General features: G+C 37.4%; 1 protein-coding gene across 2 annotated transcripts in view; it reads right to left on the reverse strand.

Annotated features, from left to right (window-relative positions):
* CPNE4 (copine 4) overlaps positions 1–26,825 on the reverse strand; it is a 226,568-nt gene that overhangs the window by 23,690 nt on the left and 176,053 nt on the right. For both annotated transcript variants that reach the window (XM_021531234.4, XM_031503894.3), the window contains 3 exons: positions 21,406–21,492; positions 20,778–20,837; positions 15,314–15,447 (listed from right to left, as the gene is read on the reverse strand). In XM_021531234.4, the coding sequence (XP_021386909.1) occupies positions 15,314–15,447; positions 20,778–20,837; positions 21,406–21,492 (281 nt within the window). The remainder of the gene's footprint in view (positions 1–15,313; positions 15,448–20,777; positions 20,838–21,405; positions 21,493–26,825) is intronic.

A 26,825-nucleotide genomic window follows, 5' to 3' on the forward strand; every position in this document is an offset into this window, starting at 1 on the left:
AAACTTCAAGGCTGTTAATACCCTTTCAGAGATGCAATAATGTCTCACACAGCCCACATGCTGTCAAGCTGCCTCTTCCCAGATGGCAAAGTGGAAAACATCAAGCTGCAAGGGATGTCTTGTCCCTGAGTCAGCAAAGCACTTGATCATACACTTGAGGTTAACAATTCACTCAAACATATGCTTAATTCCAGACATATCCTGAAGTCTCATGGATGTCAATGAACTGTACTCCAGTCCTCTGATGAATCAGACTAAGTTTACCCTAGTCTATTTACAGGGTTTCATGGCCCCTGGAAAAGCTGAGTTCCAACTACCATGATTGGAACTTTTAAAAATTCCCAGGAGAGGCCAGCAGCTTCAATATTTTTGGTGTAGTTCAAGAGATGGCCACTTCAAGTATCAACTGAATAATTCACATCCCAGATACACTACAAGAAGATAATAGCACCCATTGAAGCTGCTCGGTTCTTTTGTCTGGCATAGGCTGTTAAAGGCACCATGGTATTTCTGATACAACCTAAAGAAAAACTTAAAGCAGAACTGTGTCCCCTCTGCTGCATAAAACTTGGGAGCACAGTTCTGTGTACCATATGTTATACCATGTGACAATGGATCTTGGAAAGGAAGACTAACATCATTTGCATGGTAATGAAACATTTTTTTCCCCAAGAGACTCAGAAATTAAGTAGCTGCTGACATTTGATGCTAACCACCTGCTGATAGCATTCTCTTTGATTAAACACTTCTGGAAGTGGGAAAGCCTTTTCTAATGGATGCAGGGAATTCAGGCACACATTTTGAGGGCAAGAAATAAGAAACCATTAGAAAAGAATCTGGGGGGGGGGGGGAAGTCTTGTTTTACATCAATGATTAATTGATGGCTGGATTAGAAAATCAAACTCTGTGGAGCTGCAGCTTAATTGATTTGGGGCAAGAACAAACAAAGACTAAAAAAGAATTTTACTTAGAATTTTACTTGGGTAGAACATAAGTGTTTAAGTTCAATGTTGGTAGCAGTTATACAACTGGGAGATGCCTGAAGCCGTCCAGTGCCTGAATTCTACTGCAGTGTTTCTGGAGTGTAAACAAGTATAGGCACTCTTGTATCTACAGCTCCATCTTCTGCTCTGCAGCAATTCAGAGACAGCAATGTCATTCCTCCAGCAGCTTGGATTCTCCTTCTGGTGGAAAGACTCCCACATTCCCAGTCACACAGTGGCACAGCCCCCACTGTTATTCTGCACCCAGAATACCTTACCTCCACAGTCAGGACACTTGTCTGTATGTTTGAATCTCCCACATCTCCTTTTTGAGTAAGTGCAACCATTACATTGTGAAAGAGTGAAGCAGGATCATGTACCCCCTCAGGATGGGGTTCCATATGGCTGTTTTTAGAGGGAAGTACACGAACACTAAGAGAGGAGGGGTGTCCTGGGGTCTTCTGTTCTTAGTACTTTCTGTTTTCTCAGCCAGAATAACTCCACATTCTCATTAGGTAACCAGAATTTAGGTCCATACCTCTGGTAATCTGATTCAAGTTGATAGGAACAGTAAATTAACTCTTATGTGCTATTGGAACTTGATTTTTAAGGTAAGAAGGGAAACTTTTGACACTCATGACATCCCTTGCTTAAAAAAGATCATCCTGACCACACCTCAAAAATTGCAGCTGATAGCTTTCAAAATAAAGATAAAATTTAAATGTATGGAATACGTTTCCTTCTATCACACAAAACAGTGTTTAACTAATACAAAGGTCTCACTCTTTAGTAAGTAAGCAGTTTAATGGCTCAGTGTTTTTTTTACAATACAACCCCCTCTAGTCTTCCCATCCACCCTTCACTTGATCATATGAGAAACAAATCCAACAGCTGAGCCTGCTGCCCTCATTCTGCTCGTCCTGCACTACTGAGACACAGCAGGGAAAAGGTGACCCAGAAGGGCAGACAAGAACTCTCTCACTCCCAGGATAATCCTTTTATGGTGTGACAGAGCTTCTCTAAAAGACCCAGGGCTATCAGGGCAGCATGCAGAAGAAAGCAGAGCAGCTTCCCAGCTTCAGGAAGCTATGTCAAGGGTTAGGCCATCCAGGGACTTAAACTACAGTCAGAAAATGAAAAGAAGGTTTTCTCCTGCCTCAGGGGTGAATCACATGCATCAGAGACTCCAGCCCTGTTTCCCAGCTTGGCATTTCAGTAAGAAAGGGATCTGCTCTAATGGCTTTTCTTTGTAATTTAAACTCATTTGAAAGAAGAAAAGTGAGAACCAGTTTTTTCTTCATAGTGCTTGCTCAGACATTTGGGTGTAGTTTATAGCAGGAAATAGGCCTGTGACCCTGGCCGAAGCAATGGGACATAGCCACAGACATGACCTGTGAGCACCCTTGCTGGTGCAGCACTGGCTCCTGCCAACCAGCACCCCCGGAGAATTCCCAGGGACAGTGCTGGGTCTGATGCCTTAGACCAAACCTCAGGGTTTTGGCTTTTGTATTTTTCAGATTCTGTGCTGCTTTGGGGTGTAGTTCTGAGCTTCATGTTGTGGGATGTTAAGCTCTCTTTGCAGAGTGGGTAAACAAATCAATTCCTTCTCTAGCTGGGGACCAAGGACAACGAATCCAAATCTCAATCCAAGAGCATAAACAACAGTGGAATGAAGAGAGAAAAACAAGAAGGATGGGACTTCATAATCTAAAGCTATAACTGGATACAATTAACTCCAATATGCAAATGGACCAGAATTTATGAAAGTGAGAGACCTCGTGACCTGTTGACCATTTTGTGACCATTTTGGGTTCATCTTGGGTGTAGCCCTCACTGGGTTCTTCTACTGCCCAAGGTGTATCCATTGAGGCCTTTTAATAAATACCTACTTTATTCTTTAACTCTGTCCAGCGTCTGTTCTAGGTCACAAGGCATCAGGTCCAGCTGTGACTGACACTGCTCCCGAATGCAGTTTGGGCATCACCAGTTTGTGCTGGGAGGAAGAAAGCTGAACATGGGCAGTGTCATGTTATTGGCCTCAGTTAACCATCAGAACCTTTGACTTGTCTAAAGATGGCCAGAGTGTCCTTGGCACATAAAAGGAAACTGCCTGCACAGTCCTGCTGAAGGCAGATTAATAAAGGGAAAGGATGGGAGAGAAACGTGCAATTGGAAAAAAGAAGCTGGTTCTATAGAACATGAAACTTACAGAATCGAGTGAAAAAAAGAGGACTGTGACTTGGCAGAATGTTTACAAAATTACTCTGTCACATCTACTTCACCTTTTATATTTTCTTTGTTTTGCATAGGTTCCCTTGAAAATTTAAATGTGGCATAACTTTCAAAAAGCTGAAGTACTTGACATGAAGATAAAAAAAGCAAAAGCATCAGACTCTGAATTTTATACCCGGTTATTTAAGGACCATGAGTCGTCATGCAAACATAGATGTATATGACTTCTGATACTTTTTCAGTCAAACATGCATATATTACTGAAAGATACCCAAGACTGAGCAGATCTATGTTATATCCTGAAAGAAAAATCAGGAAGAGGGTTCAGGTTCAGTGTTCATATTGATCAATGTAAATTAATGTACACAGAAATTAATTGTCAGGGCTCCAAGACTGCAGTCTTCTGAAGAGAAATACAACCAGTTAGAAAAAAAAGTTTGTCAGTAACCTCATAGCAGAGATTATAACACATAGAATAAAATAATATCTGAAAATATCCCATATTGTCCTTTTGGGACATTGCTCAGTTTTAAATACCTATCTTTCAAGCTATCTACTGGAAGCAGAGCAAGAGCAATGACAAATCAAAACACTAACAGGGGCAAAGAGAAGAGAGATATCAGTGAGCTGTACTGCACCTACAGGAAAAGAGATGAATAGAGGTAATACTACAGTTTTGTAAATTGGTAGAAGTGATACAGATAATGATCCTGTTTTCTATTTAACTAGGAAGCCTAGTGCTACTGGAAGGAAAGAAATATGCCTATTATAAAGAGACAAAATAAAGGACATTTCAAAATCCTGTCTCATTAACCACTGGTGCCTTCTGACATGGAGTTTGATTGAAACCAGGGTATTACATTTATTCTGCAAAGGATTTGCTATTCCTATTAATGAGATGGAGGTAGGTAAAATTAATTAGTCAGATGTTAAAGACATTTTGCAGCCTCCACAGAAGCCTCAGGACAGACAACGCTTGAGCTATTCAGCAGCAATACCTGTATTCAAAAATGTTGTCAGGACTATGCTGTCTGAAAATCAGCTGTTTTTAAAGATTTAAATTTGGAATCTGGGTTCTTAATTGCATGGAGAAAAAAGGCCGATGTCATTCTGTATTAATTCTGAATTTATTAATTTGGAAAGTTTAACTCCTAGCTAGCCACTTACACAACTTGTTCGGGACTGATTTTATTGGCTCCCATTAAAGCCCCTTGGTATGTAGCTGTAGCTATAGCTGTCCTTAAGTTAATTCTCCTAAATTCAATGCAGCATTTGTATGGATGCTACTTTACTTCATCAGCATGAAAAACTGCTCACTTTATGCTAGAGCAACACAGTAGCACACACAGTACTAATGATGCAGTGAATGGGGGGAAGGAAATAACACAGTGAGGAGTGAAAAACAGTAAGAGCTCACTTTTAGTGGAGACAAATAAAAAATTAAAAGCATAAACTGGATGCTTTCCAATTTCACTGTTCTCAAAATCTAGCTAGGCGGTACAAACATGGTGGGATTTTAGACTTTTGCTTTTCAAGTATTCCAATCTTTTCCTTATTCGACCTTGCTAAATATGGGGATGTAATATACCTGAGAATCTGAAATTTACAGCTTGCAAGGAGAATGCCAGACTAGAATCCCTGGATATTAAGCTGTCACTTGTAATTTTGGTCTTAGGTCAGATCAGAACTACCAGGGAGATATTTTAAAAGTACTGGAGGCAGAAAAATCAATTATTATGCTTTTCATTTTCAATTCCAGTCTTAAAAGAATAAACTGTGGATCCTCTCTGCTTGACATACTTTTTTCATTATGAAATCAGATAATTTTCCTCTTTTAGTAAGAAATTTCAAATTGACAAAACTAAAAAGGGAGGTGTGTTACACATGTAATTGAAAAAGGTGTGAATGTGAGGGGAGAAAGAAGGAGGGGAAAAGGGCATAGAAAGAGGAAGGAGGAGAAAAGCTCAGAAAAGGTAAAGGAAAAGATAGAAGAGAAAACAGAAACACCACAAACAAAATAAAGCTATCTCTAAACTCAATTAAAATTGTAATCTTTCATGTTCAGGGAGTGAACAGGAAGACTATGAGCTGAATTGTTTCTTTTCTAAAGCATATGAATGAATCATGTTTCTGAGTATATTATTTAGTACTTATCTGACAAGGGCTTGATGCCAGTAAATTCTGAATCATAACAGCTTACAGGGATTAACAGTAGTTCCAGAGAAAATACAGAAATCATTTGAAATATTTAAACATTCTCGGCTCCCACTTTGCAAGCAGAGCTGATCAAATAAAGGACATGATCTGGCATGGGGATTGGAACTCGATGATCCTTAATGTCCCTTGCAACCCAAGCCATTCCAGGATTCTATGATCAAATAGGGCTAAATAAAACCATTTCAGTTGATTCCATCCATTTCACCACTTGCAGTCTTGCACCTGTGCTCCTCCAGGATGCAGAGCCAGGCTGTAGTCCAGCTCTCAGCTTGCCCCAGTCAGATTCAGAAAGACCCCAGGAGTTTGGCAGTAGCAGTGTTTTCACCCACTGACCTGGATTCTTCCCTAAGGGATTGCTCCTCTGTCACCACATTTTCACAGTGTAGTTATGTCTGGTTTGATACAACCACATGCCTGGTTTTGGCCAGGTTACTGTGTGTTGCATCAAGCTTATTCTGTGCCTAACACAGCTTGGTGTTCAGTCCATAATGCACAGTGATTTCCAGTGGAGTAGCAAGGATGATTATCATACATCTTGGTCACAAAAGAGGTCTGGGAACATGCAAATAAATGGTAAATCACTGCAACAGTACAGCATTGTCTGGGCTGTCACAGAGATGCTACATCATTGGGTGCAAAATCCTGACATTAAAATTCACTCATTATCTTTAATTATAAGTCTCAGGCACCTTAGGGGAGCTGGAATTTGCTGAATACTGAGAAATACATGCTGTCATGGAATTGTGTTTCAAAAATATGAAGCAACGCCTGTCTCACCTGAGGGAGAAATAGTTAATGAAGCAGGGGAATACAAATTCCCTGAAGCTAACCACCAAAAGGCATCAACTCCTTAAATAACTAACAAAGCCAAATCCAGGTACAATGGATTTAAACTTCCCCTTGTTAACATTAAAAGAACTGCAAGAGAAGCTCTGCAAGGTAAAAATTATCAAGTAAACTCAGAAATTCCTAGGCTGGGGAATACACACAGAAAAAAAAGTCACTAAAGCTTTCAGGAGGAGTAGGTTAAACAAAAGGAAATGGCAGCAAGATCTATCACTTGCTAGAAGGATAGACTAATAAAATAACATACTCAGGAAGGTGAGACAAAATGTCAAGCTTCCCTGCAAGATAACAAATAAATTGCAATGACCTGATTTATGCCTACATGAATGACCCAATTCGGTAAAATGCATCTTGAAAAAGAAATGAGGCTCTACATCTGGGAATAAACTAGGAAAGGAGATGCTGCAAGAGGCTACAATGAGTTGTCTTTTACTTCTCAAACTAGGCAGTTTTCAGACTGTCTTTTAAAACAGTATTTTAAGGGATTGGCATATGTCTCTAAACCTTCCAAAACACTAACTCTATATATAGTGATTTGGTTTATCTGTGGGATTATGTATAGAAAACTGTACCATCACTGAAAAGGTAATTCTCACACAAACTGTAATCTCAGATGTTTAAAATCTGACATGTCTTGAAGGCGACACTGCAGGCAGGAGGCTGAATTCCATCAGGTAAGGTACAGGTTGTGAAGAACCACAGACTGAACAGTGATGGGGCCCTGCCCTCCTGAACCACAAGTGTGGCTTTCAGTGAGTACTGCACTAGGCAACCACAAGAACAAAAGATTTGCCACCACATATGCACATAATTCTGTCCTTTTTTAAAAATTACATTGAAAAGGGTTGATAAAAGCTCTTGCTTTGCAATAATTTTACATCAGAAAATATCTGTCCATAAAGGGTGTGCTGGGAAGAGGGGCTAACAGGACTGCATTGGCATATGCATATACATATATATACAGAGAGATGCTAGGAGAGGAACTTCTCATCAAATGAGCAGGATAAAACCTTTATAGAAATGATACAATGACTTAAAGTGATGAAATTATGTAATTTTACCAAAATTGTAATGAAATTAAGTCAAAATGAAGAACAGCAACAAAATAAGTTAGAGCAATACCATAATTGAAGTGTACAGGTGCCTATACACATTCAGCTAGGCATCACTGAATATGCAGGAGGAAATGAGCTACTATCTTCTGTTCATCTGATAATTTGGGGTCTCTGATCAAGGTCAATTTCACAGTAATTTGGAGGTGATACAAAGATAATAAATTCAACTTAATTCACAAGAATTGTCTAGCTTTAGCTGAGAGCAATTGGACACATAAACCTGTCAAGGTCAACTCAGGCATGGTGTGCATTTACCCCACAGATTGGTTTCCAAATGTGAATATTCTCAGCTATGCCCCACTATAATGGAGTCGATGACTAAACTAGTTATATCCTTAACAATGAGGAAAGTAACACTTTTGAATTTGTGGAAATGATTGCATTGACTAAAGGTGCACTAGGTAAGTATTAAATGGCATCAGTGAAAATGACAACAGAAATTGCTCCTTTAATTATATGTATTTACTTATTGTTTACACAGATGTCTAGTTTCTACAGCAGTAGGTGGAATGCAATTTTTGCAGGGATTTACATGTCACATAGTTTTCTTCAGAAAGGACTTTTGACAGCGAAATCCCTACAGTACTGGTTTACACAGTTGCAGAAAGTGTCAAGTACTGCACTGACCAATGCTTTCAGAAGAGGTTTTAAGATGAGCTGAGAAATAGTACAGACTGCACAGAAAAGCCACGTAGAAGGTTCAGATTTTCAGGTTTCTACTAGCTGACAGAATGCAGCAGAGGTCTGAAAAGCATTTGGAGAAAGCTGAAGCTAAGCTGTTTCTTAAGAAAAGAAACTTGGGAGGGACTGTTTGTAACTGGTTTGACTGGTGCACTGGCATAAGAACTAAATTCCTGGGAGAAAAGGCACAAAGAAGACAGAAAGATGAACACTTGGCAATGGAAAAGGCAGACCTGTAAGAATTGACAGGGTCTGCCCAGATAAGAGCTCGCATAGATAGATGTGTATAAATGTGTGTGTGTGTTTAAATATATGCACACACCCACACACGTCTGCATGAATGTACGTTTGCAGAAGAAGCCATTACGAAGTCATCTTCCCAACACAATTGGTGTATGAGACTAATTCTCCTGTACTGATTCTTGGGATAAAATGTGGTGATTGTGGAAATCCCTTGGTGATGTGGGAATCCTTACATGGCAGCAGTCTACAAATGACAGGTTCTGCGAGGTCAAATACTGAATATATGTTTGTATTCATGATGTAATGGTGCCAGTCTAGGTCCTCAGCTGTTAAATTCAAGGATTTAACATTTTAGTTTGAAAATGGAAGAAATTAGTGATTCCTTTTTGCCAGTGCAGTTTGAGACCTGGGTTATCCAAACACTTCAAACATGTTTACCCACACTTCAGCTTGTTGACAAACATAAGCTACAAGTTTTTCTGTATAGGTTATTGTTTCTCGATTCTTTTGTTTTATGTCTATGCAAATTTGGTCCTATTAAAGCACTAAATAAAATGATGCATATCTTTTCCCTGAAGATTTTTAAACTTGTTAAGATATGCTAATCAGCTTTTTTGCTAAACAGCCTCCAGAAAGGTTGTTTCTGTAATTAAAGTGATAAAGAGAGATGCTTAATAATTAAGCATATTTTTATTTATTGATCTGCATGAGTAGATAAAATTTGAACATCTACAGCTCTGTGTAGGAAGTTCATTAAATATTTAATGTCAGATATAGTGCCAGTAATTCTAGGCATCATTCTTTTGCCTCACTTTTAATGAACTACTATTGTACTACTATCACAATCAAAGCAAGTTTCTGTTTTTCTCTTTGTGTCTGGAAAAATTACTTCAAGGTATTTAAGACAGATCCTTCCAGTCGAGGTAGCTTTCTGAGTTTTCATCCACAAACCCAGACAGAGCTTTAGGATGAAGTGAACTGTTAAGTGGTTCTTGGAGATAAGCTTCTGATTACTAAAGAAAGGTGCAAACTCTGGGATCTCTCTCCTCTTAAAGCCATAATTGAAACCACAGTATTTAAGTATGGACTGATATTTGTATTTGGGACTAATTGCATTGATTTATATATGATTTCCATAATATGTACCGTGTTACAAATTGCTTGTTCTCTTTCTCCTCTCCAACTGCCCTCTGCTGGTACCTCAGGAAAAATATTTCTGGGACAGCTGGAACTCTTCAGGCTTATATTTTTTTCCACTTCTTAGATCTACACCAAAAGCAACATGCTGGGCTGGGATCCCCAGTCCTTTTTATTCTCCTTTCCTTTTTTTACCTTCTAAAATTTGAAGTGTAGTTTACAGAGAAGGAAGGGCTTATATACAGTTTTCAATCATAGTGAACATTCTTGTTCAGGCCTGATATATGAAAAAGAAACCATAGAGATCAATTTTTGCATTTAGTCAGCAACTGCTGCAATTCATTGTTTGCAGAAGGCAATGATGCAACTCAGACCGACTTCAGGAGTTTCGTGTCTTTTGTGGAATGTGGCCTGGCTTCTAAATTTTCATTCTGAAGTATTTTGTAGAGCTCTACACATAAATAATTTCTGCCCTTTGCAGGAATAATATGCTCTTTGCTCATTAGTGGCCTTTGGGGAGGTTGCTAGTCAAGTATGTTTTACACAAGCAGTTTATTTGTTAACATACAATCTCAGTGTGAATGTCACTTTCAAGGAGCTACTTGAGGATTTAGAGTTAAGGAGACTATTTGCCTAAATGAAAAGAAAACATTAGTGTCAGGAAAGAGAGTTTATCTTCCACATGTTTCAAAGGCTCTTGAAACTGAAGAAAAATCTGCAGTACCTTTAAAAGTTAATGAATTAACAGAGATTTAAAATAATTAAGAACTAAGACTATTTTGAAACAGATTTTCAATGAAACAAAGATAAATTTGACAAGATTTTACAAAACTATGTGGTCAAATACATGGAATCATGCACTGAGTGCCTATATAAGAAAGGGGATGGCCCATCAAGAATAGGAAGTTCCACAAATATCCAATGCAGTAAATGCTTTTGCATTTGATAATGTAGTAAAAGCATTTGATAAAGTAGATCTAATCTTGTCTTTTTCAATTAATGAGTTTTGATTTGACTACACAAAAGCCAATTCTCCTACTTTTTTGTGAATGCTTTTTATTAACCCAATGAAGAATCTGAATATATACACAAACATAAAACTCAGTGCAGAAAACAAAATCAAAAAAATCTGCCAGGTAAATGGGAGGAAGTGGACATTTGTGTGTGAGGCAATTAATATTAAGTTCAAATTCAGTAAAACTCTTAATTCCATTTTAGTGCCATCTATACTTTGCATAATACCTCAGGATTTGCTTGAGTCAGACTGAATTCAATGGGATTAGATAATAAGCTCTAGTGTCTTGCTGATTCCGAACAGAAGTTTTAATGCAAAGATAAATATTTAATGTAATTTAATGAGATTCTAAATAAGCACAAGCAAAAGAAAAACTACTAACTGCAGAAATCAGACTTAAAAGTGAGGAGCAGATTTGCAAGACCTTCCATGGGCTTCAGCCACAATAGCATCATTAAAACCTGCAATAATGTAAGATCATTTAGGAAGTATTTCAGCCTTTAGCATTGTGTACAAGGAAAACATTTATCCTTGCAAACAAGCTATTTACAGTCCCATTCCAGCCCATTTTTCCTTTGATAGAAACAGTAATCACTGCAGAATGAAAGATGAGCTACACTCACGGCTACTTGCTTGCATTCCAGCACCGGTAAAACAAATCATTAAGATCAAAGCACCAGCTATTTTAATAAACTGTGAGCACTGTTATTGTGGCTTATGGCTTTGTTCTGCACAGAGGGAAGATGTAAACAGCACAAAAGAGAAATCAATTGTTTTTTACTGAATGGCTCTGTATTAACACTAAATATTGTACATACATAAATATATTTAATAGCTCTAGGTTATATGCATATCTATATATTAATGAACACATGAGTAGAACTCTAGTTTTATATACAAAGAGGTAGTTCAGGTCCTTGCAGTCAAGACATGGCCAGACTTTATGCTGGGACAAAAGGGGAAAGCAAATGTTCCCTGATTCCCCAGTTTAGCCATAAGCTTCTATGGCTTCCAAAATGGTGCTCTTGTTCCATGCCAAGCAGGGCGCAGTTTTATGATACAAATTGAAAAGCTCTGGGGAAGAGCTGAACAAGATACATTCAAAATTATTATATAACTTAAGAGAGCTTCATGGCTTTTATAAGATTTTAGTCACAGATCCTTTATTTCTATTGTTGAATGAGTTTGTCTTTCCTCATATCTGGGTATTCAACCAGCAACGACACCTACACTTTGAAAACAGCATTCTCTTGAAGGGGTCTCCACCAGGCTCCAAAACAAATGGGTGGCCAAAACCTTTGTTCAGTCAGAGCTGTTGAAGCTTAGAAGACCTAAGCCAGCACAGAGAGTTTGATTTACCCTATCTGCCTTAAGTAAACTTGCTAACTCATTGTGCAACCCATGTAGAGGGAATATAGATATTTATAGTAGTGAGCAACTGATTTTTTAGAATACTGGCTCGGCTGGTATTGCTGGTCACCAAAAACCATTTTATTTGACTTCTGATACAGAGAAGTCACCACAGAAATTACTGAGGTAAAACAATAAACATGAAAAGATACAGAAGCAGATCTTTTAATATTAAGTGTTTTAGTGCCCAATGATTTTTCCTCATTTTCCCCTGTTTCTCTGTGCTAAAAAGGGGCGACTGGACTTGCACACTTTCAAGGTAAAATTGTACCAGTTATGTAATTAATAATATAAAAGAAAGCATCTGAAAATATTACCAGAAATACATATTTCTCGCTTATTATTTGTTAGATTGTTTTTAAACATTCATGAGTCATTTTTCTTAAAATAAATTCTTCTCCACGAAGCTGTCTGCTTATTTTCAAGTTTTTAATGTGTTTTCCCCTTCCCAGTATTTCTAACTGCATTTTAGAACCTAATTCCTTTAAACTAATGAATATTTCTCGTTTCTTTATGATCCATTGCTGCTGTTGCTTAGCCACTGGTTATATCACCTGCACACTCTATCTATGAAAAACGTTTTTATAGCCTAAAACAATGCTACCATATAGATAAATTATTAAGTATTTTGTGCAGGTGAATAGCTCTTCCATTTCCCTTATCATTATCAGATTGGGCTATTCCTACAGGACTGCAGCAATTCTACAATCAGGATAATAATCAGTGTCTCTCTCATACTCTGAATATTGCTGATAAAAGAACAACTCTTATTCTTTCATGCTTAACTATGCAAAACGGTGCTACTCATTTAACTGTTTCAGGAATCTCTGAACCATATGGATAAAAATGCTCTTGGATGAGCAGGGTTTATTCCGCTGTACCTAGAGATGTGAGGCAACAATTGATTTGGAGCATTAATTGCTTACAGATGCATCCTGTTAGGCTGATGTGTACAGAAACCTAGATTATGAGATTTGGCTTGATTGATCAAACTAGCTAGAGTTTATAGAATAAAATTTTGCATTTTGAGTGTAGTCTCTCTATGTTATTACTTGCCAATCCAATCCCCCCCCAAAACACAAATAAATTTGAATGTTTCTAATGAAGGAAGTATTTTAATTAATAACCATACAGGGGTTTTTTGACAATTAAAAAAACCAGTCTGGTTATATAAGTAGCAAAAGTACTTAGAATTCTACAGTTCTACTATTGAAATGCAAAAAGTATTGCAAACAACAGATTTTACTTTACTCATCTATTATTTCAATTGATGCAAATACATTAATCCTGAGACCAAGGTAAAATCACTCTATTTTTCTTGGTTTGGACTGAAATCAGCCAGTTCTGCCTATTTGAGATGATTGATGCATACAAATTATAAAACTTCATGTAAGAGCCTACTATTGTGTGATCTCATATTCTAATCTTAATAAATATATGTCCCAAAACAAATGATGACACTCTGGCTCTAAACAGCCCTTAGGTTGCTTAGGTTTAGTAAGTCTATTTCTTTCTACCTCTGGCTTGTCTTAATCTGGAAACAGATGTCCTGCTCCATTATCTGAAGCACAACTGGACTCACTGGAGCAGTTATGGATGTGTGCCACGTTTCAGATTTTAACTGAATTTGTATTTTTTTTAAGTGTATATATAGAAGATTTGCTTTGTAGATTATATTTGCTCAGATATACAAAGGCTGCAATTCAACATAAAAAAGGCCTATACAGAACCTGTAGGTCATGTTGTGTGAAGGCTTGCCCCTCCTAATTTCTTTCCTTCTTTTGAAAAATTTTAGATTTTCTTTTCCAATTTACTGGATTCAAAATATGCAAGTATAAGGAAAAGTCCTCACTTGACATTTTGATCAGAAAGCACTGACCATGTTGAATCACTTGTCCATGGGAATGTATTCATAGTGTTACAGCTTGAGAACATGCACAGATCAAACTCATGCCCAAAAGGTGACATCTTCATGGGAAAACAACTGGCTTTTGTTCAGTCCTAGTTCATAGCTCATAGACCCTCAGTTGTGCTGATTAACATCAATAGGCATTTTCTGCAGCACAATGGAACAGAATGATGCTGATGATTTCATCTACAAAATTACTGGCTATTTTTTTGATACTGATTGAAATATATTTATTGAGAAAAAAATCCTGATTTGGAGTTAATATTTCCATATAGAAGGGACTGTGCCACTTAATTACTTAATTTTCTAAAAAAAAAAACAACTTAAATGTTAAAATCAAAAATTCTGTGTGCATAAACCAGCCCGTTTTACTTCCTTCCCTATTTTTTGAAGTTTATTAATGTTCAGAGTTATTGCTAGTAATTATAAAATTACTGCATAATCACTGGGGATTTCTCAGCTCACTTACAATAAAATATTAATCTTCTCAGACTCTCTGACTAAATCTGACCATCACATTCTTACAAAACTAATTTCAGAACAGTACTTTTGTCATTCTTTGAGAAGACATTTCATTACCATGCAAATGGAAGTGCCTCTGAGCAGGCTAGTTGGTATATGCAACATGTAACATGCAAACCATAAGTCACCAAACCATGCAAACCTGAAGTCACTCCACAATTTATACAGAAAGTTTAACTCAAATTTCAATGGGAATACCACTGTTTTCTTGAGATCTGGTATTTACATATGGGAAAGTGGTGGGTAGATATCTATCATATGTGCAAATATTAGAAAGAACAGCTGTGTAAGATACTGTGTCTCACCACCAAAGAAAGAATTTTTAAAGGAAATGCATTTGGTAATTAAATTAATAATGGGCAATTAATATAATAGAAGCAGGCAGCCTATTTGGAAGCAACAGAAGTACATAATGTAATCAAAGCATATTTGGTCCAATTACTTGCATTGGTTTATTTATTTAAAGGCATGTTGTGTACACACACTACCTTTCAACATTTATTTTAGAGGAGAGTGCAGTGTTTGACAGGCCAGGAGAACACTGAAAAAGACCATGGGCTTACTTCAAAAAATAGACATCATCAATAAGCAGTTTAGGCAACTAAAAATTCAGTTTCAAAGTCAATGTCTCAGGAATACTTTTCAGTAGACTAGGGCACACACTCCCAAGTGTATCAGAAAGGAAGCTGCCAGTATCTGCAAAACTGGCTCCAAGTTGTTAATCTTGAACACATGAAAAATCCACTCTAACATGTAATTTTAACATGGTCTACAGACCGAAAACTGAACACACAAATCAGCCAAGAATTGTGACTTTCTTTATCATGAAACTAATCTAAACCCAGTGTCACTCTCAAAAGCAGGTTAAGGTAGACTAATCTTTCTGTCATTCTTCATAAGTGCCTAAACAGGGAGCCTCTGTAGCCAGCCACAGGCAGTCATTAATTTCACACTGTGAAAACACTTTCTAAAGACAACTCTGTAATCCAGCGTGGTTATTTACCTGTCATAGTCTTGGCAAATCTCCCCAACAGCCACCAAAGCTTTCAGGTACTCATTGGGCTGATAGGGGTGGATGTAGTGCAGCGAGCAGCTGTTCCTGGGGTCGCCATTCGATGCAGTGAAATCTATAGCTACCTGGAAAAGAAGAGAAGTCAATGTGCTGCAGAGCTCTTCTGAGCATAAACACACCTACATCAACTATATATCTTTACCAGAAATAATCTGCTGCAGCAAAGAGACAGCGGCCTCACAGCAAGGGTCATTTTACAGCGTACTTAATCAAATTGGAATTAGGATTGTACTGGTAAATATATATATAAAGCAAATGACAGTTTATAAAATAAGAGGTAATAAAACTAAAATGGCATAATTAGGTAAAAAATTACCTGCATTGCTATTCTATGGGGAAAATTATGTTCTAATACAAATGAATCAAATTAACTATCTCCAGGTTCTCATATTTAATTAAATTATTCCAGCTCAGGTAACATTCAGGACATAAAAGCTTTGCAGTAAAAAAGTCTGTAGAGAGTTACAAGTCCTACTAAAACTATATAGTAGAATTCCAATTAGGGACATTTCTTAGCTATTTTAATTGTTACTGTGGCTGTAGTAGTAGATATTGCTTGTCTGGTATTTTTTCTCTTCAAAACATCTAAGCATTAAAAATTAACCCTCCCAATTTCACAATTGATAGCAAGCTTAAACATGAGCTGCAGGGTAAAAAATAAAGCTTGAATCCTGTGAAGATTTTTTGTTGTTGTTTTTGAAAGACCTTAGAGAAGATTGTGGGTAGCAATGAAAAAAAGCAAGTATTAATGAATCATCTTAAAATTAATTTCTCCCTTCTAAAATACTCTTTATATTTCTCACTGAAGGTAGGCTCTGGCATGCATCTTCCTTTCTTATGGATCAGAAAATCCTCTGATGAATGCTGCTTTATAGGAATTTCTAAAAGAAGGAACAAGAATCCCAAGGGTCTTACAGAGGGAACAAAGCCATTTATAAAACATCCATGTGTCCAATAACCCATTTCTCTAAAAAACCCACTACACCTGAATATTCAATAGACAAATGCAGCAAGTTCAGATTTCAGTTTTACAGAGTAGCTGAAAGGTAAGAAAGGGTCTTGCTAAAGGCTGCAAAAAGAACTCTGAAGGCACAGCTTGTTTTTGCAAATGTTCAGCTTCCCCAGCTGCAGCCTCTGCTTGGCACAGGGAACACTATTTATGCAGCTTCAAAATGAAAATGAAACATGACATTTTCATGCTTCCTTAAAAAAAAATATACACAGCCCTTCTGAAACTTATTTTTGTTGCTAAAAATTTAAAGAGAAGTATCATACTAGGTCAACCCAACATGGCTTTCCTCCACTGTGATTTTTCATCTCTATCTTAGCTGAAGAAACTAACCCCTAGTAGGCTTGGAAATTCCTTCTTTGCCTTGATCATGCATGAACCTCTGGCATCTCACCACATTCAGTCAGGAGAGAGATGAGCTTTTTGGCTTGCAAGTAAGAGTAATCTTTCACCTCTGCTTCCTACTCACAGTTCAGGCACTGAAGCACTGAGTTTGTTGTCTACATAGATCTTTTTCCAAAAATGATATCTGGATTTAACTTGAATAAATCAACTGAGAACCTCTCATGACTTCACTTGTGAGGGCACATAACTGAGGAAACACTGCACATATTAAACTGAGAAAGAAAGCAACACTAGAGGCTTGTGAAAGCCAAGAGAAATCCATGGATGCTTGTATGGACTAGCTTAGTTTTGGGAAAGTTATTTGTAAAAAAAATCTTATTCAATGTATGCATATTTTCTTAAAAATAAGTATATTTTCTCTGATAGTAATTCAACATAAATTTGATTACAGAAGGCACAAAAATGCCACTGTATGATAGGGAAGCAAAGGGGATTCCTGTAAAATTGTTTAAAGTGGGTGTTTTTACTGACAATCCCAAAGCACTAAGACACATTAACAAGACTTTAGTGACACCTCAGACAGATCTGGACAAGTCTCCCTTTATGGCTAACTGCTTTGGAAATTAAATCAAGAATATGGAGTAAGAATAAGCAGTGAGTTTCATGAGCTTGGAAAAAAGCCTGTGGCTAGTGTTTGGGAAAGCAAAAAAAAAAACCAACTTCCTGAAACAAGCTTCCTTTTGGAAATGGTCCTTGCAGTAGAGGTCTGCTGAAAAGTGAAAAAATATCCTAATTTCCTATGATGAAGAATTTATGAATATTTGTACTTGGATGCAGCATGCTTCTTGAATTTGATCCAAATCTCTGCTTGACTTCTACAGGGAGGACTTACAAAAAAGATGACCACTGTAAATTGCCACGATTCCAAAATAACAACGCAGAGCTCTGCTCCTTTAGCATTACCCAGCAGAACCAAGGTCTTGTGCAAATACATTGGATAAGGATTTGTAAAAATAAATTAATACATGACAAAAGTTATGTTAATATCACAATTGTGCTTATCTTTTGGGCAGCAAAGTAGGAATCTTTCTTATCATACGTGCATTTGATTTTATCAGCTTATCTTTAAATGTATCAGTTCCAGTGTCGAAGTGTCATCCAGTGTCCAGTGTCATCTTCCCTCAGCTAAATAAGAGCATAACAGAGCAATAACTACACTCAGTACTAGCTTCTTTTTTTATCCTCACACTTGTAAAAGGGTGATTTTCACTACACTCAAAACATCCTACAGAGCTGGGACCTCCTGCTATATCTGTCAGCAACAAATCAGGCTGCCCAACACCGTGACCTGCCTGAGAGAGTATCTGTCCAATATATCTTTCTATTACAGCTCCTTTTATGCATGTTACACATCCTTTCTGCTGTACATCCTGAAGTGATGAAAATGTCTTCTGACTACAGACCCATTTGCACTGCCAACCTCTGAACACTTCTTCTGCAGCAGGGTACACAATCTGATAAGAGATACAGTGTTTGGCAATAAGCTGGGCATAAAAATAGAGGGCTGGAATCAGTACTATTGATCTTTATAGATGAAAGCTTCTTAATAACTGGTTGTTAAGTGAAGGAAAAGTTTACTTTCATTTTTCCAAGACATTCTTTCTAACTACAAACCATGTTTCTACAATGAAGATACAAAGAACACACAGCATGATGTTACCAAGGCTTCCATTAGTGCCTTAAATTAGCAGGTACATCACACTACAGCTTTTTGTTATCAAACGTGTGCCTAGCATCCCAGTTTCCCTCCCTCAGCAAGTGCCCTTTCAAATCACAGTTGTATCATACTGCCTGTACACAGCAGGAGCTCAACAAAAACGTCATTAATATTAGGACAATGACAACAACAATACATGTATCAGGAGAGTTTCAAACAATCCCAAAACCACTAAAGTTAGAAAAAATGGAAATCTGGGAAAGTCCAAGAAATAGGCCTGCTCTGATACAGTGGTCTGAATTAATCAGATTAGGACTATGTGAAGAGGAGATTATATGATGCATGCAGAAAGCAAGAGAGAATGGAATATCTCCCCAGCAGGCTGCATCCTTTTGTTTCAGTGACCACTGAAGAATTAATTTTGGAACACAACAGTACATCTCACAACCAGTCTGTGCTGAGGACTGCTGGAAGAAGAGTGGAGGAAAACATGTGGAGAACCATTTTGTGATGATGTTGAGTAGAGCCACTGGGTTCTGTATGCAGAGAGCCATAGGTACAGAGATATCACAATGGCTTACCCTGGGTCCTTGCATGTTGAAAATTGATAGTGATGAGCTTACACAATACTGTGGATTCACCATTAAGGACAACAGTAATGCAGGGATCTCTGTGGCTGACAGTGTAACAAATCTTCCATTTCCTTTATGTCCTCATTGCCCACCCTTGAAAATGAGCTTACTGAAGTTTTCTGTAACCCATTTTTTGTTTAATTTTAGTAAAATGAACTACATTAAAACACAGTAGAAGCCATTACCCACTTTAACCCAATTGCCCTACCACTTTCAAACTTGTGTTTCACAGCCTACTAGTAGGAAACCCTGACAAGTAAACAAAAGGCAAGCAAATTGCCATAACCCTTCTTTGCTCTAAGAACTTGCACTCCCATTGGAAAACAGTTATGAAGAATCAGAGCTTGAAAAGCTGTAACTTAATATGTAAATCCCTAGATACTTTCTAATGGTGGCAGAGTTCTTGAGCTGGAGTTGTGGGAAATACATATTAACTTATCTTTGCACGTGCCTAACCACATTCCCTTATTAGAAAAGGCTTTCAAATATAACATGAAGGCATTAATGTCTTTCTGATAGCCAACTTGAATACATTTGGTAACAAAATTCTTCCAGGCATATTTTAGGGAGGAAATGTCAGAAAAGATAAATTAAAGGGGTTTCCAGTGACTGCCAAGTTTCAGACTTGAAGGAGAATTGTGCATTGCTGGTATGTGGGGGTAAAAAAGAAGTAGCAAGGTAAGGCATAGAAGTAATTACACAGTATGCTTTACATGAAAAAAGACAATTATGAAGATCTTTGTCCACTGCAAAAGGTATTTCCTTCAAAACCAAAACAGAGTCCTCATTTCTGGGTGTTATCCAATGAGTTTGTAATGAGTATGGGCATAGTCCATGTTTAACACTTCAAAAAGCTGATCTGTACACAAGAAGGCAATCCACAACTGTCTGTAGCTGCTCCTAGAACTTTTGGGTAATATTAAAAAAATCTTTCTTTTGTTATCAAATCTTTTGGGGAAGATGGAAAATGTGAAATGGAACATGTCAGCAGCATCCAATGTCTGCTACTTTATATGTGGGAACAGAAATAAGGCAGGATGCTATAGGAAAAGAAAATATCTCCAGAAGAAGAATATTACCTTTCTGCATTAGATTTTAGGCCTTTAACAGGCATAAATTAGAAATCACATAAACCAGATTGGAACTGAGCCACAATCCGTATTCCTATGCTATGGGAGAAACTGATATATCATATTATATTAAGTATATAAATTTTTAAATACATGATACAAAAAAAGATCAAACCCACACATTATTAAATGTTTCTATTAAATGGAAATACAAAAAGCTGTATTTCTATATAAGAAAAGCCCTGCAAATCTTTTCACACCCTGTTCCTTGAACTGAATAGCTTGTGAGTACACTCTAAATTAGAACTGTGTCCCCCTGTAGTGCCATCTTACTTGGTAGCTCTAGCCGAAATATGAAACACCAGCATTTACCCCAGGCTGGCAGAGAAAAGTCCTTGGCTGGATCTCTGTGTGTGATACTTTCAGTATGGCACTGTTTCAAGGGAAACAACTTGCTTTTACAAAGGACTCATTCTGGAAAGGAAGGCTCAATACATTTTGCAAGAATAACTTAATAATTTACCAAGGAATGGCAAGTAAGAATCATTTCTCTGAAAGTAATGTATTGGTATCTAAGGGGATTCCTTTTCTTCAAAACAAGTTAGAGAAGTAAGACACTTACTGTAAACTGTATTTGGCAGCCTCCCATGATATAATCTAAGAAAGAATGCATCTTGTGTATCTGCAGACAAGAAAGCAAGACATTCAACTTAGCTATGTACTGACAAAACATATGAGAATTGCCTGAAAAAAGGATAAATTGGAAGGAGGAGAGGGACCAACTGAAAACAAGATAAAGGAAGAATCATTAAATACAGTTTGAGACAGAAACAAAACTATAAACAGAAAAATCAAAATTCTAAACCTACAGAAAGGAAAACAAAAAAGCAGAACCAACATCTCAGTGGGAAGTCAGAGGAAAATTTGCAGTTTGTTTAAGAGTAACAAGAGCAATGTTGTAGATATTATGGAAGTATTACAAGGGATACAAACAAAGTTGGACAGTATTTAGGTGTTAGAGTTTAGTATTGTCTTTTCCATTCTTCAAGAGCAGGAACAGGGCAAGAGAAATGAAACAAGAGTTGAGGACCATCAACTTGCTTTTGAGATTCACGTCCTTGCCTTTACTTTTTGTAGGGAATAGTTTCCTCGGCTATTCTACAGGCAGTTCCACTTTGTTCCAAGCACCATTAAAATATATCACTGAGAGCTTAGTGAAGAAATTGTCAAAGAGCAAAACATATATTTACCTTGCATTGGTTAAGGATGACAATGCCTGAGTTCTTGTAGTTCTTCTTCTTTGCTTTGTACTTGGGGTTGATGCATTCCCATTGTACCTGTAAAAAAAAAATAGCAGTCATTCTTTGCAGGAAAAATTATGTACAGATTGAATAATTATCATAAACTTCACTGCCCAATTTCCACAGTTGACTAAATCATTACAGATAGTGGTGCACAGAGAGGAAAAAAATGAAAACTGTTAACTATGCAGAGAATAGTTAATAGAAAAAGGCCCAGGGCAAACATCAGTCTTTGAACATATACATGTAGCTGTGGCACTGAGGGAGACATCCAGATTAATTTGTTGTCTTCTTCCAGTCTTGTAGTTTGAGGTGTTACATAAGCAAGATTGAGGATCTTTTGATATCATTTAAGAGGACAAAAGAAGAAGGAACTTAATACAAATGAAAATACTGGAGAGAGTAACCTGATGCATTGTATTAACTACAAAACTGTTGTCACAGTAATACTGAGTTTTGTATTAAACTCATAATTAGAAAAATTTTGGTCAGCAATCATCTCCCTTTCCCTTTAGGTCTGATAGGAAAATAAAAAGTTAAGAAAATCAGTAAAATGTTCACAAAGATGCAGCTAACTAATGATATTTGAAATTTATCCCTAAGAATATATTAAGATCCCTTTTTGAATTGTATTTTATTGTTTTATTAACAAATAGTCAATTTTACAGCACAACAGTCCTACCTTGTTACTGAAATATATCTCCTTGTTCTTACCATATCTCCCAGGTTCTTAATAATTTTGACTTGAAATGTTCTGCCATCCTCTAGTTTTAGGCAGACTGATAAGGCCAAGCTTTCAGACCCTCACCTCTAATGTTAACAGGTATTATTCATGCCTTTACTACAGGAGTAAAATGTACATTTGTACATGCAATTGTCTATTGGCATTTGTGTATACAGGTTTTTATCTGTAATATGCTGTTAATATGGTGAATAGCATGAGTATTTCCCTTCAGGGTGCTGTTTGCAACTGTGGAGACAAAACATGTGATGCTGGATAACAGAAAGAAATACAATTCCAAAAGGAACCAGAATGATTGATTATCTAAAAATCTCTATGATGACATTTTGAAATTAAACATGCCTTAAGTGTTACAGTGTTTTGCCTACAATGAAAATCTGCCTAAGTGTTATAATACTTTGAGGTAGAATACTTTGAGTGTTATAACACAGTGAGGTACATATGTGGTTTGTCTTAGCAAAGTGTTAAAGCACCAAAAACTATTTTTACTTTGTGCTCAGCCCCAGAAATTGCATTGAACTTCAAACCAGTGTCTAACAGCAATTATTTGGGTGTCTCTGAAGTATTCCAGATTTAGAGACTTTGTCAAACATCAAAAAAAGGGAAGTCAAAACATATGGCTTTGGAGCAATATGAGACCATTTCTGCACAGGGGAGGAGGGGTATCTTCATCACTGTGAAATGGAGACGGGTGACAGAGTGAAAAATAGGAAAAGACAAAAGAACTGTTCCAACTGCAGGAAAAAACATCTGCTTGCTCTCCCAGCTAGCCTACAGCTCACTTATTTGTCTTATGAAACAAATTTTCCAACTGAGAAGACAGGCAGATACAGGCCCTCATGTTCAGGGGAAATCCTCCGTAAATGTTTTTTCTCTACTCAAGAGAAGCAGTCAGGCTCAAGAAATAAAATCCCTTCTCTCCCAGCCAAGAGAGTGCTCTGTAACACAACCCTGGAGTGCAATAAGCTCATATTTGGGTCTGAAAGCAAGGTAAAAGTACTGCCCAATCTTGATAGGTTGCTGTCAGGCAAAATGATTTAAACCACAGTTGTCTCCACATTTACTCAAAGCATTTCTACAGAGAAATCATGATGTCTGTATTTCATACATAAACTGTAATATGTCAAATAGAAAGAAAAAATAGGAGACAGGATTTGCATTCTTCCCTTTGACACTGAAGTACACTGGAGAGGTGCAGTAGCTTTGCCCTGAACATCCAAGGTAAACATCCTTAATTTTAGCATTCTCCAACATGAATATTTTTATAATGTGGATATTTAAACAAGGCCTGACCTATACGAAGCCATATACTCTGCAGATAATTTCTCTTCCTATGAAAAGGATTATTTAAGCCTGAAAAAAGAAATTTCCATGGTGTTTTTATGGAAGAAGTTCATAGTAAATAAAGACCAATGTGGCATAGAACATAATTTCAAGAGAGAAAAGAATATTTCAGGTTCCTTTTGCTAACTATAAAATGCAATTATGAATGTTCACCTACTTTGCAAAACATTTTGAGATGTATGGATAACAATTCTCAGTAACTACCTAAAGTATTAAAATATCATTAAAATATTGTGTGCAAGTCACTAATATTATTGGCTTCTGTGGACAATACAGCAAAGGATATAAAGTTTACAGAAAGTAGGAAAACAAAAGGAAAGAACACTTTTGCACTTATTAAAGTGCAAATTGATTATAGTATAACAAAGGAAAGGGAATAAGAGGGGAGAGAGAAGACATTTCCCAGTTCATAGGCTTAAAAAAGCCAGTAAGACTGTTTTACACAAAGCTAAGTCCTCACTTAACCACCATTATCCAGTTCTGGATCCTTGGCAATTCCCACAGTTGAAGCTAAAGATGTAACAAGCATCATTTGAAGGAAATTCCCTATACAGGTCTTACTGTTTATCCAGCTTTTATAATGAGAACAGAGTTCAGAATACAGCTCTAAGCAGGTAAGTAATAACAAGAAACAATTCTCAAATATTTTGCTAGCACTGTTGAGGCCAACCTCAATTTCCAGTCTGTTCCTACATTCCCAGTATTGATTTAGTATCTGACATTGTTTTTATTGATCCATTTTTGCTCTTAAATTAACTTTTCAGTTCAGAGGAAACTAATGCAATAGTCTGCAATCTGACACTAATGGTAAACATTGTGAAGTTTGGATTTGTCATTCTGAAAGTCACTTAGCATTTCCTCTGAATGCCTGTCAGCTCTGGGCTGTGCAAGCTCTTTCCCTATCAAACAACACAGAGAATCTGAAACAGAAAGCAACCTGGTTTTAAATTATATACTGTTAATTTAAGTAATGTTGCAAATGTTGGCAATGGACTCCCAAGACTATACTGTGCTGGTGTTTCTTTTATATGCTTAAATTTAAACCACTGTGTGGAGAATTTCTGAACAAACTCCATTCAGCTATTTTCCAATGAGACTCAGTGAACTAATGCTGACACTTGGAAGGTCCCAATACTCTTGTGCCTGTGATGAGGAGACACGGATCCCACAGTGGGAGATGTTACTCTGCACTGAAGGATACTGTCTTTCCAAACAGCCCTACTCCTTCAGAAGAGAAAGAAAAGCAAATAATGCAACCACTTCTGCCATATGCCAGCAAAGGGAAGTGGAGGTGACTAAATGAAAGCAACCATTGTAGAAACAAAATTTGGACAGTATGTGGCACAAGCTATTCAGAGAAAGGACTGAAGGTGTCAGGAGAGTTTCATGTACTCCAAGGCAAGACAAATAGCAGATAGCAGATGCTTTCTCTGGGACAGTGCTAGCACACCAGGACATTGGGTAGGCCTGTGAGGAAAGGACTAGAGAACTTGCATTGCTTGTTGTATGTTTTTGGCATAGCTTGTGTTGGCAGTAAGATGCTCTCTTGCCTCGCCTGCACTTTGTTTCTCTCTTCTTCCTTCCTGTTCAGCTGCTGCAATGAATCGCACAGTTTGAGAATGACAAAGGAGGCACTGCAGTCTAATGGATGGGGCAAAACCCCCAGTCGATAGCAGGCAGCATTATATCCTGCGCTGTCTCTTCCTGATGCCTCAAGATAAACAAACCACTTTGATGTGAACTGAGTCTCCGCCCACATGAAAGGTGGCTTTATTCCTGCCATCCCTCTAGGACAGGATAGTTTTGTGATTTTTTTTCTCTTTCTGTCCCAGAAATACATCCACCAAGAGAGAACACCTGCCTTTAATCACTGGCAGAGGTTTCCTCTGGAAACTTGCCCCTGGAGAACGAAGTGGAAATTAAAGCATTTCTTGTTTTCCCTGCTAAGCCTCCAGCCTCCCCTGTGCTTCTGAGGCTGTACCAATGGTTGCCTCCTCACAGGGATTTGGCAAGTGCCTGGTGTGGCTGCACCCTCTGCTGCCCTGTCTGTGGCCAGCAGCAGCTGCTGATGTTGCAGACAGTCCTGGGCTGTCTCCTGATAAAACTGGAATTGTCCACAGGTGTCAATAACACCTTGGCCCATTACCAAGAGCTTAAATGTCTCATGGTGCAGAGTCATCTGAAGAGCTACTAGATGGAAAAGCCCTCCCTAATAATACCCTGAACTTGTGGGAATGTCAGTGGAGATGAGAAATACAACAGGGTTTCTTCCTCCTCTTTCCTTTTGTGTGTGTGCAAATGCACACGTGTCCACTTTTTATGTAATACAAGAACAGATTTTTCCCTTATGTAACTCCTCTGCTGCATGGGGATCCAGGTGATTTCTCTGCCTTTTTTTCCTCTCAAATCCCCCTGGCTTTATTGCCTTGATTAAAAAAACCCAAAAAAGTGATTTTTTTTTCTCATCAGTAGAGGATTTCTCCTTTCAACTATGATAAGCTTTAATAGCATTTCCATTTATGTAATCTCAAGCTTCTTGTTGTCCTGTTTAAATATGCTTGATAAATTAATATTAGAATGCCTTAGAAACCGCCACTGTACACACATACTAAAAACATATATTATATGTATTCTTGGAAGAAATCCTAAGACACAATAAACTCAGAGTACTTATTACTTGAAAAGATAAGGATAGAGTTATTCTTACTGTGTTTTTTCTTTTTTTTTTTTTTTTTTTTTGTTTTGTTTTTTTTTGTGTCAAGATTAAGTGAAAGAGTAAATAATAAAGTTTGGAATGGTGGAAAGTGTTAATAGAAGATCATGAAACTACAGAATTACAAGTTGGAAAAGACTTCTAAGATCATTGAGTCCAACTGCTAAGCCAGCACCACCAATTTCACCATTAAACCATGGTTCATGCAAGGGCTATTTAAGATGTGCACTTGAACAAGAGGATGTCTTTGTGCCATTTTTTATTGGTGGTCAGTATGAAAGCAGGCTAGCTGTCAGAACATAAAAGCCTATAACCATAATGTAATTTTGATGGAACAGGAACACGTAAAGTTATTATCCTGAGGTTGTTCATGATCAGAAAAGCTTCTTAAAACAGAAGACCAGCAAGTTTTCCCAGAATTCAGTCCCCTCAGCCATGGAGAACACCTAACACTCTGAAGGAGTTGCAATTCAAGATTTGTAAATCTCACCCAAGACATGCCACATTTAGAAAAGAAATTCATAAACAGCTTATGTCATTTCTGATCAAAACAAGTGATCTCATTCAGGA

The sequence above is a fragment of the Lonchura striata genome, chromosome 2 (genome assembly GCF_050655825.1).
Source record: "Lonchura striata isolate lonStrDom1 chromosome 2, ASM5065582v1, whole genome shotgun sequence".
Classification (NCBI taxonomy): Eukaryota; Metazoa; Chordata; class Aves; order Passeriformes; family Estrildidae; genus Lonchura; species Lonchura striata.